At 40.2% G+C, this 17,771-nt stretch overlaps 1 protein-coding gene across 10 annotated transcripts in view; it reads left to right on the plus strand.

Moving 5' to 3' along the window:
- The window catches only part of LOC122552829 (tyrosine-protein phosphatase non-receptor type 14-like), a 255,939-nt gene that overhangs the window by 179,926 nt on the left and 58,242 nt on the right, over positions 1 to 17,771 (plus strand). For 9 of the 10 annotated variants that reach the window (XM_043695826.1, XM_043695822.1, XM_043695825.1 and 6 more), the window contains one exon: positions 15,048 to 15,118. In XM_043695826.1, the coding sequence (XP_043551761.1) occupies positions 15,048 to 15,118 (71 nt within the window). Of the gene's footprint in view, positions 1 to 11,284; positions 11,302 to 15,047; positions 15,119 to 17,771 lie in introns of those variants that run through there. The other variant, XM_043695831.1, reaches the window with a different exon arrangement.

Genomic DNA, 17,771 nt, shown 5'->3' on the forward strand with positions numbered 1-17,771 from the left:
CACACCTCTGCTAGGCTCACTTAAAGAGGAGAAGACAGTGTCACCCAGGCCGAATTTAGCAGTGGGCTCTAATACTATGTGTGTATAATTACAAGTTGGAAGGCCAGTTAGCAAATGCGGATGCATTGAGCTGCCTCTCACTGGCAGATACCCCACTGGTGGTACAGACATGAAACACTTTGTAATGGTTTTAAATTTTCTAGGCACACTTCCAGTCACAGCTGACAATGTCAGATTTTGGATGGAGGAAGATCCGGTCCTGGCAAAACTGAAAGAGCTGGTGGTAATGGAGGAAACAGTAGGGCTGTCACAACTGAAATTGAAACCTTTTTGGACCTGGAGAGACTAGATCACAATAGAGGACAGTATATTATTAAGGAGAACAAGAGTGATTGCCATCAGCAAAGTTCACTGCCAGATACTGGCTGAACTACACCAGGGTCATCCAACAGTGTCCAAAATGTAGATGTTGGTGAGACACTATGCCTGGTGACCAGGTTTGGCTGTAGATATAGTTGGTGGGACAGTGCCCAGAGAGCAACAAGGACAAAAATTACCACCATCAGCTCTCCCACATTTGTGGGAATGGCTGGGTAAACCCTGGACTCAGTTACATGTTGACTATGCAGGTCCTTTCATGGGCTCAGCATTCTTGGTTATTGTGGATGCCCACTGAAAGTGGCTGCATGTGCGTAGAGTTCATCTGCCAAACACAGGGAGGACAGTAGAACAACTGCGCTCCTCTTTCACAGTACGTGGACTTCTCGGAATCTGAGATGGACATGGCAGATGTCTCTACCTCAGTGACCCTGCCGCCTGAATAGGGGAATGAATTTCTTGCAAGATGCTGTAGATGCAAGAGGCGGGGTACTGTGTGTTACATGCCATCCGTATCAGAGGCAGAGTTGGAGGAACCTGACCCAGTACTACATGACCCAGCAAGAGCTACAAGAGAAAGAACTAATCTATATCCTTGGACTCAGTGGGAGGGATGTAGTGGTTGTAATAAGGTCAGTCAATGGACTTCATAGAATACATGTTCCCTGATTGGGGCTGTTAACCTGGTCGAATCAGGAAGTCCTGGCTGACTGATAAAAACGGGAGTGTCAAAGGTTCTGTTTACTCTGACAGTTGGCTCCAAGAAAGCTGGATCAGTATCATGGATTGTCCATGTGTTAATACAGAGTGACTTGGTCACAGGATACTGGCCTCTCTAGTATTATTTTAAGATGCCTACAGAATAGTTACACATATGTGTTAGGATTATCCTGAAGATCAATGTTAAAAAACAAACTCAAATTTTCAGTTAATAGCTGAAAGAGTAATACATCAAGACTTATTTTTCAAAACTTTTGATGTAAGAAATGAATAAAAGAACTGTTGATTAAACACTTTTTTATTGGTAACTTATGTTTTAAACAAAAGAGAGAAACATTCCACTTTTATATTGATAACACACTTCACTGTCCACAGAACTAGAATCCTTTTAGCTGACATGGTTGCTTCAAGTTTCCAATTGATTCCTGTATTCTCAATTCAGCACAAAATAATTTGGAGAAACTGTCTCCAGTGAATTTCCTTAGTTGTAGAAGACCCGCACCCCTAGCTATAGAGCCTGTTCCAATGATTTTTCTTCCCATAACAATTCCAGGATGAATCTCTTGTGATCAATAGATAGCTACAGGATGATCTCTTCAATGAGAGACTGCCTCGCTCCCACATCCACTTGTGGTATCTTGCAAAGTCACACACAATCTCTGCTGTCTATCAATGATAATATTTGGCTTGTAGGGAAGCCTGAAAATTGAACTCAAAATTGGCATCCTCTGCCTTATTCCTCATTACATTGTGAACAACATTAACAGCACAACTATCCATAACCCAAATTCAGTAGTGCCTTTCAGGGACTTTGGGATATTCTGGGACAGATTTTTACTACTGAGATGGATGGTTCAAATCGGGGAATTTCTGGACCTAGTATGCCCAATTTGCAACCTGTTTCCCTTGGCATAGTTCAAAAACTAGGGGTCATAGATTCAAGCTGAGTGACAGAAGGATTAGAGGGGATGTGAGGAAAAAACCTTTTTATGCAGAGGGTGGTGGGTGTCTGGAATGCATTGTCTGAGTTGCTGGTAGAGGCAGAGATCCTAAACTCTTTTAAGAAGTACCCAGATCTGTACCTTAAGTTCTGTAAGCTGCAGGACTATGGGCCGTGTTTAGGAAGATGGGATTAGAAAGGGCATCTGAATGTCTTTGCGTTGGCCTGGAAAAGATGGGCTAAATGGCCCTCTTTTGTTCTGTATCATTTCTACAGATGAAAATACCAAATTTTGCCAGGCGGAGATTGTAGTCTCGCCCACCACTTTGGGAAGCAGATCAGCGGCAGCTGCATTCCAAGGCAGGCCATTTGAAATGTGTGCTTTGGCTCTGTGAGAGTTGGTGCCAGCTGTAAGCTAAACTTTTAGGTTCTCCAAGCCTCACCCTCACACTTCCACACTCTCTCCATATCATTTACATGTGAACTTATTACAGCAGTCATCCTCCATAGAACCCCATACCCTCCATGCCAAACAATGACATTCATATCTATTCATGCAGTATATACTGCAAACACAGAACCAATAAACCCTATAGTAGCAATGGCATACATGGAGCTACTGGAAAAAAATTATAATTTTGTTTTAAACAAACTGCTGTTGCTAAAACCCTGTAGAAAAGATAATGAGACATGCCTTTAAAATACCAATACCAGAAACTATAAGCATTTGATCCCTCTTTATCTTCTGAAAGTAAACATCAAGCCATTGACAAAAGAGATCAATGACAAAATTGCTTATTATGACATCATACAGTCTCAATTAAGTAGATTCGTTCTTTCTTTCTTGCCTGCTGTGTCTAAAGAGAAAATCCTCATATGGCAGTCTGGGTTTTCGACCAAGCCTCATTATTCCTGAAGTTGATGGGAATCCCAAGATCAGATCCCACTCTTTTTTTTTAATGGTTCTGGAGTGCTGAAAATACCACAAAGGTCATCCCTTTCAGAGATAATGGCAGATAATTTCCAAGTTTACCAAGTGTAAATTGGAAACATCTTTTATTACCTTCTCAGGTAAACAACGTTCCTTCCATCTCTAACAATTAAAAAAGCCAGGCTTACTGTCAGAACAGGTCACATGACTTCATTTTGTCTAAATTTGAAACTACAGTCCTAAAACAGTGATCTTATAAACCTCAAGTATAATGTTAGTCCTTGTGTTCACGGATCGAGATTTATTTTTGCAGAATTAATATTTCAAAAGTAGTTGAAAACAAATTATTCTAAATATAGTTATAAGCTATTTTTGTGTCATGGGAATCTATGGATTGGCAAATTGTCTTTGTTCTGAACATTTTAAGTAGAAGTCCCATTTTAAAGATGACCTTATCAACAAATTTACAATAAAAGAATATAATTTAGGGTATTTCTAAGTCTATTGTAAAACCACAGACATTTTTTTTCATATCATAAGAAGGTTTGTTTTGTTGTTCTGAGTTTGAAAATAAACTGTTTTGCTGATCTTATTTTGCAGCTGCAAACCGTTTGTATTTTAGGCAACTTCCTTGCTAAAAAAAAAACCTTCAGGTTAAAAGACAAATACCAACCCCTGACCCAGAGAGTGATGAGATTGCAGACTTACTAGCACAGGGAATGGTCAAAATAAATAAAATTAGATGCAATTAAAGGGAGTCAAGATAAGTACATTAGGGGAAAGAGAATGCTGAAAGGTTGGTTGAGAAGTTATGGGAGAAGAATTCAGTAGGTTAAAAATGTTGGCATAGGCTGATTAGGCCAAATGGCCAGATTCTCTGTTATAAATCCTGTACTGACTCGGGTTACAATGTAGATCCCACCATCTCAATCTCACCCCTTGCCTGAGACATGGTGACCCTAAATTACCTCCAGGTTGTCATCTCTCTAATAAGAGAACAGCCCTGTGGTCCACTATGATTACTTTACCATTTTCAATATATTCTTTAGATATATTTCAGTCAAAAATAGTGAATGTTAATGTAGATATTGATAGTTCTAGTTATTAGTGAGATGATAAAAATCCAGACATAAGTGCAATGCTGGCATTTGAATTGCCTGTGAAACTTGTCTCCCTTCCATTGAGAAATATTTGCTCTGCATTATGTGTCCTGAAGCTATTAATGTCTTTATTGTATGGATAAAGGAAAGTTAATTTGCAGAGCTGTAGAAAACCAGTACAGCTCTTTCATGGATCTGTGCTGTGTGATTACAATTGTGTTACTCTATCCTCGAGCCAACCACCTTCAGATGCTTTATTGATGACTACCTGATTAAGGTCAGAACTGGAGACATTCATTGATTATCACAGTGTTTGACTCTGTCCAAGTGTATCTGCAGCAGGACCTGGACTATACACAGCCTTGGACTGATAATTGGCAGTTGCCCGAGACATTCAACAACATTACAATGGCTTAATATCCCACCTTCGTCCTAAGGTCACTGTTGATCAGAACCTTAACTGGATTAGCCACAGAAATGATGTAGATACAAGAGCAGATCAGAGGCCAAGAATACAGTGCCACGTAACTCAATTCCATTGGCATAAGTGTGATGGAATATTCTCCATTTGTGTAGACAAGAACATCATTGATCATGCTCCAGAAACTTGACACCATCCAGGAAAAAAGAATCCATTTGGTACTGCATCCATCACCATAAAAAGTTGCTCCTTCCATTATTTACTTAATGTATCTCATAGACAGTGTACACTACAGTACCTTGTCAAGATTTTAACAGAACCATTAAACCCACAATTATTATTTAGAAGGACAAAGGCAACATAGAAAAGTCGCCACCTGAAAGTTCCCATCCAAGTCGCACACAATACTGACCTGAAATTGTGATGCTATTCCTTTTTTATGGCTAGATCAAAACCTTTAACTTTTTTGCAAGCAGTACCATGGGAGTGAATACTTCCTCACATACATTGAAACTGTGCAAGAAGATGCTTCACTACCAACTTCTCAAAAACAGTTATCAACAGTGACCTTAGGCCAAAGATGGGATATTCAGCCATGGTTGTGTCTCACTAACCTCATTGAGGTTTTTGAGAAGGTGACCAAGCATGTAGATGAGGGTAGGGCAGTTGACGTGGTATACATGGACTTCAGTAAAGCCTTTGATAAGGTTCCATATGGAAGGGTGTTAGAGAAAATGCAGAGACATGAGATTGAGGGTGCTTTAGCAGTTTGGATTAGAAACTGGCTTTCTGAAAGAAGGCAGCGAGTGGTGGTTGATGGAAAATATTCAGCCTGGAGTCCAGTTACTAGTAGTGTGCCAGAAGGATCTGTTTTGGGATGACTGCTGTTTGTCATTTTTATAAATGACTTAGATGCAGGCATAGGTGGATGGATTAGTAAATTTGCAGATGACACTAAAGTCGGTGGAGTAGTGGACAATTTGGAAGAATGTTACAGTTCGCAGGGGGACTTGGATAAACTGCAGAATTGGGCTGAGAGGTGGCAAATGGAGTTCAATGCAGCTAAATGTGAGGTGATGCACTTTGGGAAGAATAACAGGAAGGCAGAATACTGGGTCAATGGAAAGACTCTTGGTAGTGTGGATATGCAGAGGAATCTTGGAGTCCATGTACATAGATCCTTGAAAGTTGCCACCCAGGTTGATAGTGCTGTTAAGAAGGCATACGGTGTGCTAGGTTTCGTTGGTAGAGGGATTGAGTTCCAGAGCCGCAATATCATGCTGCAACTATACAAAATGTTAGTGCGGCCGCACTTGGAATATTGTGTACAGTTCTGGTTGCTATATTTCGGGAAGGATGTGGAAGCATTGGCAAAGGTGCAGAGGAGGTTTACCAGGATGTTGCCTGGTTTGGAGGGAAGGTCTTAGGAGGAAAGGCTGAGAGACTTGGGTCTGTTCTCATTGGAAAGAAGAAGGCTAAGAGGGGATTTGATGGAGACATACAGGATGGTCAGAGGATTAGGTAGGGTAGACAGTGATAGTCTTTTTCCTAGGATGGTGACAATAGCTTGTACGAGGGGGCATAACTACAAATTGAGGGGTGATAAATTTAAGACACATGTCAGAGGCAGGTTCTTTAGTCAGAGAGTGGTAAGGGCATGGAGTGCCCTGCCTGCCAGTGTAGTTAACTCAGCCGCATTAGGGAGATTTAAACAATCGTTGGATGATGATGGGATAGTGTAGGGGGACAAGCTGAGAATAGATCACAGGTCGGCGCAACATCGAGGATCGAAGGGCCTATTCTGTACTACTTTGTTCTATGTTCTATAGCAAATAAATGCTGGCTTTGTGAAGCCTGCACTTCTTGAGACAATGAACAAAGTACATAGTACAAAATGAACATTTCCCATTTGTTGATGGACACAGATTGATGGAGTGACTGTCAGTATTCTTGGTACGTACATTGTGATTGAAAATATTCGTAATGTGTACTGATAGGGAAGAAATTGGATTATAATCAGATTTCTATTAGCCACTTATTTTAAAGTGAAACATTTGCAGCAATATTGTGTTTTTCCTTCTTGAATTTTTTTTTTCCAGTTTGCTGAATAAATATCAATGATGTCCAAGGCTGTTCCTCTGCCACTTTGGCACTCCTACTATGGTAATAGCCTTGGTTATAACCATTGACTGCTTGAGCTTTATGCCCTCTCAGACTGACCTGTAGTAAACTTTCACGTTGCCACATGAGCCTTGCTTTGCCGTTCATACTCAGCATATCTGGGCAGCCAATTTAATTTGAAGTCTCACAAACGTATGGGGTTTGCCGAATCCACTTTTGAGTATAAGTGTAGTAACCTAGTGGCTTGAGAAAGAAAGATATGACACAAGAAGTAGGAGCATGAATAAGCCATATCACCTTTGAACTTGTGCCAGCATTAAATACACTGGCAGTTTTTCTACCTCAACTCCATCTTCTCGAACTATTGCCAGATCCCTTGATTTCTTTAGTATCTGAAAATCATTTAGCCTCTGTCTTGAATATACTCAATAACTGAGCATCCTTCACCTTTTGGGATAGTGTGTTGATTCACTGCCCATCCCAGTCCTAAAGAGAAGATCCTTATTCTGAGGTTGTGGGCTGTGATTCCCTAGTTCTGTACTGCACTGCCACTCCCCAAAATCCCAGCCAGTAGAACTGTCCTTTTAGCATAACCTAATAAGTATTTTATTATGAGAGCTGCTTACTCTTTTATGTGAGAAGTTCTAATCCAGATCTAATTCATTCAGTTTTATTTCTTGTAATAGAATCCCCTCATCCCAGGAATCAATCTATTGAACCTTTTGACCTTCTTCTTTTAAAGCTTCTATAAAACATTAAAGCTCTAAAGTTTCTATATACTTCCTTCAGTGAGGAGATTAAACCTATATATGGTGCTCCAGGTGTAGTCTCACCAAAGGCTTACATAATTCACTCTGCAACCCCTTTGTAATAAGTGCCTTCCTTCCTTGCTTGTTGTATTTGCATGTTAACTTTGTGATTTTGTACAAGGATATCTAGGTTCAAATTAATAGTAACATTTTTTAACCTTACACATTTTAAAAAATAAATTTGCCCATTCAATTTTTCTAACTAAGGAATTCTGATGAATGGTCATTGACCTGAAACATGAACTATATCTCTTTCTGTCCTCAAATGCTGCCTCATTTGTTGAGTATTTTCTAACTTTTTTTGTTTTTTTTATTTCAGATTTCTATTATTTGTCAGATTTCACTATTGGATTATTTCACAATTCCCTAGTTATTTTCCATCTATCACGTTCTTGATCAATTCTTTGCTGATACTTGCTCACTGCAATTAATTATCAATTAACTTGAATGCATTACCCATGTCCCCTCCTTCATGTGATTGTTGGAGATTATAAATAGTTGAGGCCCTTGCATTACTCCTTATTTATAGCTTGCCAGCTGGAAAGTTATTCGTTTATTTCTATTTCCTTACTGTTAACCAATCTTCAAACAATGCTAATATATTATCTGTATCCCATGAGCATTAACTTTGTGTCATCACTTCTAGTGCGGCATCTTACAGAGCACGAGAAAATGTGAAAATCCAAATAACTCCATTGGTTCCCTCTTAACTACCCTCATAGAATTGGTTTGAGATTATAACAGACTTGTCAAGCACGATTTCCCTTTCACAAATCCAGTGTGACTCTGGTATGCTATGTTATAATTTTCTAAATTCCTTGTTACCACTCCCCAAATAATAAATTCTAGCATTTTTTCTACTATTGTTTCCTGGCTACTTGGCTGGTAGTTCTCCAGTTTGTTTCCCTGCTTTCTTCAGACTGTACTTCCTCATGAGTCAGGGGCTTGCATTTCCTGCCTGGCTCTGCCACCCATGCTATCTTTGTAGTGGGGTATAAGCGATAGCTTGCAGTTAGGGCTGCCACCTCTCAAAGCAAGCCTGAGGTGGCACATGATGCGATGATATCAACCCAGTTATGAGTATTAGGCACCTTAGCTTCATGTCTCTCCATACTTCTATCCCCACTCACCAAAATCTACATTAGGCTAATCATAAGCCCAAAATAACATTCAGAAATATTTGGGATGCTTATAAAAATGCCAAAGCAAACAACCAACCAAACTCAGGGGAAGGTGAGGACCCAGTGGTATTATTGCTGGACTGTTAATCCAGAGACCCAGAAAATGTTCTGGAGACCCAGGTTCAAATCCTGCCATGGAAGAATTTGAATTTTAAAAAATTTTGGAATTAAGCATCGAATGACCATGAATCCATTGCTGATTGTGGGAAAAACCCAGCTGGCTCACTAATGTCCTTTAGGCAAGGAAACTGCCATCCTTACCTGGTCTAACCCACATGTGACTCTAGACCCACAGCAATGTGGTTGACTCTTAACTGCCTCTGGGCAATAAATGCTGGCAGAGCCAGCGGTGCCCTCATCCTGTGAATGAATATTTTTCAAAATTATCAAAAATGCTTAATTCTATTAGGAGCACATAGAATTAAGCATTTTTGATAATCAAGCTGCCATAGAAGCTCCATTTAGCATCAAAAACGTAATCCTCTCAAATGCTGTTAGATAGTTAAAATAAATGAAGAGCCACTCAAAAACCAATCAAAGAAACATAATCCTCCTGGGAGTTCACACTACCAGCATTTCAAAAACACGCACAGCACATTTAATAGCCCTGCTGAGTTGAATTCTGTAATGTGGTTTGGAGTTAAGCCAAGCATTCATTACATGATCAGATTGTAGAGCTTTGCAACAAAATCTCCAGAGCTTAACATGTTAAGCTTTTCAAGTAGTTAAATGAATAACTATGAGTTCTGTTACTTCAAAAGCCGAACAGCTGAATGAAGTGGCAATCACAGAAGTCAGCCATCTGATCAGCTATTTCAAAGGCTTAGCAGATGACCTGCATTTCAATGTAAAGAACACAGTACATTGTCCAATTGGCAAATTAAAACCTGGGTCACAATACTGTTGAATACAAGAAGTCCTTTATCTCCTCTAGAAATTACTCCAGTATATCTTGCACAGTATTGGTCAATTTACTGGTCATTTGCATTTTAAGGACAAAGTTCTATTATTAATTACAGTATCAAAAGCCAGCATAGGCCTCCCTGTAATCATGTAACCCCACTCATATGACCTGATTCACACAAGCTTCATAAAAGCATCCATCTCTCTTTAAATACCAAACACAGTGAAATACTAAATAGAGGTCAGCAGAAAAATGGGAGTCCTGACACTGGTTTGCATGTATGCAGAACACAATCTGCTGTATTTCCACCATGTATGAAAATGGCAGCCAACAGCAATGAGGTCATAACTTTGGATTTCTGGTTCACCTCATTTCCATTTAAGTATACCAATGTGGGTTTGTTCTTCTTTGGGTTGGCAAAATATGGCCTTTTAGCTATTAGTTGATAGAGCCCTTGGGAGTGTTGTTGAACATAGACCTAAGGGTTCAGGTGCATAGTTCCTTGAAAGTTGTGTCACAGGTATACAAGATGGTAAACCGTTGAGTTTAGGAGTTGGGATGTCATGTTGTGTTTGTACAGAACGTTTGTGAGGCCACTTTGGAGTACTAGGTACAGTTCTGGTCACCCTGCTGTAGGAATGATATTACTAAATTGGAGATGGTGCAGAAAAGATTTGCAAGGATGTTACTGGAAATGGAGGATTGAGTTATAAGGAGAGGCTGGATAGGCTATGATTTTTTACACTGCAGCATGAGAGGTTAAGAGGTGACCTTTTGGATGTTTGTAAAACCATGAGGAGCATAAATAAGGTGAATAACAAAGGTTTTCCCTCAAGGTAGGGAGTTCAAAACCAGAGTGCAAAATTTTGAGGAGAGAAAAGAAAGATTTAAAAGATCCTGAGGGGCAACATTTTTCACACAGAAGGTGGTTTGTATGTGAAATGAACTGCCAAAGAAAGTGGTGGTACATTTACAACATTTAAAATACTTTTGGACAGGTACATGAATAGTAGAGGTTTAGAGGATTATGGGCCAAACCCAGGCAAAAAGGGACTAATTTAGTTTGGGAAACCCTAGTCAGCATGGATGAGTTAGACCGAAGGGTCTGTTTCCATGCTGTATGACTCTATGGCTCAATTTGTGACAAATCCTAGGAATTTTAGAAATTCAAGATAAATGTATCCACTGTCAGTAGCTAAATCAATTAAATGATCAGACCCACAGTAATTGTCAACTTGTTGTCATCTTAATGTTTTATGGTACTATTTCTTCACTGTTAAATGAATAAAAGCTGCCAATCTCTTGTGCCTTGAGAGTTGCTAAAATGCTGAGGTTGAAATAAATCAAAATCTTTGATTTCTTGTGCACCAGAAAAGCTCTCAAACACGACAGCTGATTTGCCACCAGCTTCACATCCCAAGTCCTCCCTTTCAATACTTGTTTCTGTCAATGAAATATGCAAGAGCTCGATCAGAAATAAATAGACAAAGCAACACTCTGTGCCTGCAGGCCATCCCTCACCCTGTAGGGCATTATCTTTTGTTTCTAATTTCCAAGCCAAGTCAGGACTGCTCATTTGAAGCTTTTTTTTGTCTGAAGATCAAACACATCTGATTCCTTTCAGGCCTTTTTTTTAATAAAAGAAAAATCTTTTTGACTTTGCAGGTGTACCTGATCTAAACAAGCCACGTCTCAGATTAGTTCATTAGTTAATTTTCCCCACGACTGTCAGCAAACCAGAAATTCTGCTTTAAGGACTGCTTGTATTATGTCAATATTGAAGATGAGTTTCAAAGGTATTTACAAATCTCAATTGTGAGCATATCATTGATGTCAGAAATGTGAGAGTATCTCACTGTTTTAATTCAATACCATATTTCTCAAATAAGTTAGCTACCCTCAGAATCCGTGAACTACAATTATGCAAAGGTTATGAAGGTTGGGGTGGGAGTTCATTTTATTACATAATTAATGGGGCACAGCTGTGGCCTCTTTGCCCTTGTTATAGGCAATAAAATGTCTAGCACTACTGAACCTATTTTTTTAAACAAAAAAGGCATTTTTTTCTCAAAGACTTGTTCTGCATTGAAGCAGTATGGTGTCTGATGCACAAAACAGCTTGGTTGGTGACGGGCACTTGTTGGAAAATTATTCAATGGAAAATAATTTAGTCTAATTATTCTGTTCATCGCTGCACAATGTGTTTTTTAAGGATAAAGGGATGAATTGTGACATCAGTTCTTCTTTCAGTTCTTAATCCACTTTCAAACGTCTGTCACTGGGCTTATGTAGGGAAACAAATTAATTGATAATTTTGATGGGAGTATTTCATCAATAATGCATTTTTATTACCATTCTTCTCCTCCTCATTTTCCCAAATTCCAGAAGGCACTGCTTTTAATTAAAGTACAGAGGTGAGGCATAGCTGTCCTCAGGCTCTCATCTGGATGTCAGCAAAATGGTCTCAAAAATAATCAGAGAATGTTTGAGAAAAAAATGCAACAGCTCCTTCTTAAGTAACTGCTTGCTACTCAGAAGAAATGCTTACATTTATATGAGTTTTCCTGTCTAGATGGAGATACATTATTTTGAAAGTGATTCACTCAGAAATATTTGGAAAGGTAGAGAACATGACGGATCTTTTAATACTGTAAAGATATAAGATAAATTCAGCTGGAGATCACCACCAGAGTGATTAGTCGGAGGAGGAGGAAGCAAAGGACAAATCTAACCTGGCCAATTACTGTCCCATCAGTCTACTCTCAGTCATCATTAAAATGATGGAACAGTGGTATCAAATGACATTGTGCAGCATTAACCTGCTCAATGATGCTCAGTTTGGGTTCCGCCAGGGCAGTCAGCTCCTAACCTCATTACAGCCTTGGTTCAAACATGGACAAAAAAGCTGAATTCCAGAGATAAGGTGAGAGTGACAGCCCTTGTCATTATGGCCACATTCAACTGAATGTGACATCAAGAAGCCCGAGCAAAACTGGAATCAATGATTATCTGCTGGTTGGAGTCATACCTGGCACATAAGATGATTGTGATTGTTAAAGGTCAGTCATCTCAGCTCCAAGATATCTCAACAGGAGTTCCCCAAGCCAAGCCATCTTCAGCTGCTTCATCAATGACTTTCTCTCCATCATAAGGTCAGAATGGGTTGATCCTTCAAATATTAAAGTAATTTATGTTCAAATGCAACAAAATCTGGATAATATCCAGGCTTCGGCTGATAAGTGGCAAGTTACATTCATGTCGCGCAAATGCCAGGCAATGACTATCACTCCAATAAGAGACAATCTAACCACTGCCCCTTGACTTTCAATGGTGTTACCATCACTGAATACTCCACTTTCAACATCCTGGGGGTTACCGTTAACCGGAAACTCAACAGGACTCATCACATAAACACAGTGGCTGCAAGAGCAGGTCAGGGACTAGGGATTCTGCAGTAACTCACCCCTAACTCTCCAAACCTGCCTACCATCTACAAGGCACAAGTCTGGAAAGTGTGATGGAATGCTCTGTACATGCCTGGATAGATGCAGCTCCAACAACACTCAAGCTTGACACCATCCAAGACAAAGTCCTCTTGATTTGCACCACATCCACAAGCATCTGCTCCCTCTTCCCCTGATACTGAGTAGCAGCAGTGTATACTATCTACACTTCACACTACAGAAATCCACCATTGGCACCTTCCAAACTCTCAATCTTTCATCTAGAAGGACAAGGACAGCAAATACATGGGAACACCACTGCCCACATGTTTCCCTCCAAGCCATTCACCATACTGATTTGGAAATGTATTGTCACTCCTTCACTGTCACTGGTCAAAATCTTGTAGGTCTACCCACAGCTCATGGACTGCCGCAGTTCAAGAAGATAGCTCACCACTACCTTCTCAAGGGATGGGTGATAAATGCTGATTAGCCAATGATACCTAGGTCCCACGCGTGAATTTTAAAAAAATGTGCCACTATGAAGGCATCAGTCAGCTGATCTAGATCTCCCACTGCCTCCAGGTGGCAGTCTGATGTACAGTAATGCTCAGTTAGGCAGAAGTAAACATACCTGGAGAAAAGTCATAGCGTCATACAACATGCAAACAGACCCTTCAGTCCAACTAGTCCATGCGGACCATAATTCCAAACTAAATTAGTCCCAACAGAGAAGGACTCACCAACATCCTTTCCAACCTCAACATAATGTTCCAACTTGTTTACTACAAGGTTTGAGCAATGAAGACAAGTGTGCTAAATACCTCCTTAATACCCTATCTATATGTGACACAAACCTCAAAGAATTATGTACCTGAACCCTGGGGTCTCTCTGTTCTATAACACTACCAAAGGCCCTACTTTTAATCGTACAAGTCTTGCCATTATTTGTTTTACCAAAATGCAATTCTACACAATTATACAAATTAAACTCCGTCTGCCACTCTTTTAGCCCATTGACCCAAGTGATCAAGACCTCTGTAATCTTAGATAACCTTTGGATATTACCAATTTGGTGTCATCTGCAAACTTACTAATCATTGCCTCCTGTATTCTCATCTAAATCATATGTAAATGACAAACAAAAGCGGACCCAATACCGATCCCTGTGAAACACAGCTGGTCACAGGCCTCCAGTCCAAAAAACAACCTTCCATCACCACTCTGTCTCCTGCCATTAAGCCAATTTTGTATCCAATATCCGATACCTGATCGATTTTGAAAAAAAGATACAGACAGATTATAACACTGAGTGTCAGTGTTTTTAATTTTCTTTTGATATTTTTAATGTATGCTTTAATTGGGGAGACAGGCCTTGTGACAGTAAACTTGAATGTTGCTGTGAGAACTGTTGCTTGGCACCAGCAACAAATTTAACATTAAGTCAGCAAGCAAAATTAATATATGTTTAATTGCATTTTCATGCAAAAGGCATACTTGTACTTTAGGGGATCTGTGGAAAGTTAATTTTGGGAAAGCAGGATCGCATGGAGAAAGATTGATAATCGCAACCAGAAGGGTCAATCATCATGTGTCCAAGTAGAATATCTGCAGAATCCTGCTCAATTCTTGTTATAAATTCAGAAAGTCAGCAGAAACCGTGGACCAGCAGCAAGTGATTGGGAGAAATCCCAAAAATTCCATTCATTTGTATAATTGAGGGCACCTCTCTGAAACCCAGTTATATTTTTGCCTGAATTTACATCAGCACACAGAACAACTTATATTGATATCGTATCTTAACCTAATAAGAATCCCAAATAAAAATCAGGGATAGCAACACGGAGTGTTTTTTTTCTCTCCTCTCCAGCCAAGAGAAACTTATGGTTTTATTGTGAAGAATTTGCTTTACAACGTGTTACCTCATTTGACACAAGCATGGCTCTCTTGACTTGTAACTAATAAGGCCTGAAACTAACAAGAAAACCTCTCAATTTCTGTTTATGAGTAGCAACTTTACAAGGCTGTAAATGATTTATAGCATTAATAACTATGATTAGCTGCCAAATTTGTACAATATTGTGGTGATCTGTTCACAGGACTGGGCTCAGGATCAACGGGTTCTGGAAGAAATGACGTGCAAGGTAGCACTGCAGCACCAGGCCTACAGGTAAGCTAGGTTTCTAGTACCATTGGACTCTTAACTGAAATCAGGAACCCCTAATTATGTTATACAAGAGCTTGGTTTCTTCCAGATGAACCATTCCTTCAGTTTTGAACTAATAGTCATCTACGAATTGTTGCCAAGATAGAGCCTGACATTGGATTACATATCTCTGTAAGCTCACTGCTCATTTATGTTGCTACAAACAGGATCACAGATTTGAACTCATGTTTTAGTAAGGTCAAATATAATGTTACTACAAAACAATACAGTTATCAGTCGGTATTGGTGATAACGACCATGTGTAATTCTGTGTGGTGTCTTAGAGTGACAGATTTCAGGATATTCTCAAGAATCTCATTTTGATACTTCTGGTGTTAATGGTATCAGCAGAATATGCTAACCATGTAAAACTGTATTCTGTTTGCGCTTTGCATCATAGATCAGATTGTCTCTGAAGCTGGTTTTAGTTGAGTTTCAGATGTGCTAGCTGGTTCACCCAATTTTTAATGCTCATGCAGAATAAAATCTACTGAGTACCTAGTATCAGAACCCTAAGGAGCATTGGCCAACTGTACCTCATATGATTGGGGCAGCAACTGCAACCCAGTCATTTATTTTTCTCAATTTATAGGTAGCGGTCCCACTGTTCGTAGCTCAGCATTTCCTTGTACGCAATTCAAATTCTAGAACAGGCTTTCCATGTGACTTGAACACCTATTCCAATCTACCCTCAGCATTTTCCAGATTGGAGGTTTGGATCATGGCACCATCCACTGTACTTTAATTTTGTAAATTGTGCTGAGCTTATGTGTTGTGAAGTATGGAGCATTCCAGCATCTTGGGTGTGATTATTTGAAATTCTTAGTGGTTGTGATGTTACATGTTTAATCAACCTCACAAGCTGGATAACTGATTCACATTGTGTGTGTGTGTCTGTGTGTATCCATGTGGCACCAATCTTCCTTGTTCAAGCGCCATCTATAAAAGCCCATTGTGCACTCTGAAAAGCACTGTCTGGAGCTGATGTGACTGACAGGAAAATTGGCTTCCACTTAGCAGGCAGGGTCCTGGAGATTTTGCTGGATGGGTTGGTGCACAGGCAGGTGTTCCTTTTGCGCCTGGAGTAGTAGTGGAGGATACGAGACCTGACCATATTAGCCTGGCCCAGGGATGCCAGACAGTTTAAAGCCATCTTGACTAATTCCAAGCACTGTAAGAAGAAGACCAATGTCCTTCTCTACTCCATCAGCAAATGCGACACCATCTTCTCTCCACTAACTTCTACTCACTTTATCTCTACTATTGCACCTCCCGCCCACCAAGTCTCTTGCTCTTCCATACTCTCAATTGCTTGCATCTTCACCTTCATCTACCCCAACTGCACTACCATGAATCCTGCGTACCCTCCGCACTGCTTACACACTCATTTGGCACACCTCACCACCTGCACAAACAGTAATTGCTGTGACTCTCACTTTTGTTTTCCATAATATATACCTCTCGCTCATTACATGAGAAAGACAGATTTAATAGAGCAGAAAGAGTCAAGATGAGTAGTGTGCTGTCTTCATCTGGCTCCTCAACCCTAATGAGTAAAAGATCTTGATACTGACCAAATCATGCAGAACCTAGTATTGGATGCACTTACTTACTGTGCCAGGATTCTGAATGAAGGCCTGCTGATGACTATGACCAGCTTGCTGGCTTTGTATCTGTGCTAAATGGCATGGCAATATAGCAATATTACGCCCTTGGTATCTTTGCCTGAGTCAAAGTGTGAGCACTATGTCAATGAGCAGAGAGACAAGAGATGCATCCTGGTTCAGTCCATGACCTGGGTTTGACCCCCTGAGCACACAGTGTCCTTGTGCAACACTAGTTTCTTGTTGAGACAGAATTGCAGAAGTGGATCAAAGAAATGCGGTGAAGGTTTATAGAGGTTGACATATGTCAGTTGCCAATGTCTGTGGATATGGGGTGCAAGTGGTTGGTACTCTTGAAGCATGCCCTGAGATGTTGGTGTCTAGTTTCCACAGTGGAGGTCACTTGAAGCAAATGGCAAGCCGAATTTGCCAGCTGCTTGCCTCTAGTTTCCTGATTGAATTATCCTGGTGACTAGCTTATAAGCCCATAAGACATAGGAGCGGAAGTAAGGCCATTTGGCCCATCAGGTCCACTCCACCATTCAATCATGGCTGATGGGCATTTCAATTCCACTTACCCGCATTCTCCCCGTAGCCCTTAATTCCTTGTGACATCAAGAATTTATCAATTTCTGCCTTGAAGACATTTAGCGTCCCAGCCTCCACTGCACTCTGTGGCAATGAATTCAGAAATGTCTCCGCATTTCCGTTCTGAATTTAACCCCTCTAATTCTAAGGCTGTGTCCACGGGTCCTAGTCTCCTCGCCTAACGGAAACAATTTCCTAGCGTCCACCCTCTCCAAACCTTGTCGACATGGATGGGTAAGTTTTTATTAGATCTCCTCTTAATCTTCTAAACTCCAATGAATACAATCCCAATTATGAGATAGAATGGAAATTTTCTCTATTCTCAATAGAAAAACTTAAATAACAATGGGGTGGCATGGTGGCTCAGTGGTTAGCACTGCTGCCTCTCAGCACCGGGGTCCCAGATTTGATTCCAGCCTCGGGCG

This window comes from Chiloscyllium plagiosum, chromosome 9, assembly GCF_004010195.1.
Source record: "Chiloscyllium plagiosum isolate BGI_BamShark_2017 chromosome 9, ASM401019v2, whole genome shotgun sequence".
In the NCBI taxonomy this organism is placed as follows: domain Eukaryota; kingdom Metazoa; phylum Chordata; class Chondrichthyes; order Orectolobiformes; family Hemiscylliidae; genus Chiloscyllium; species Chiloscyllium plagiosum.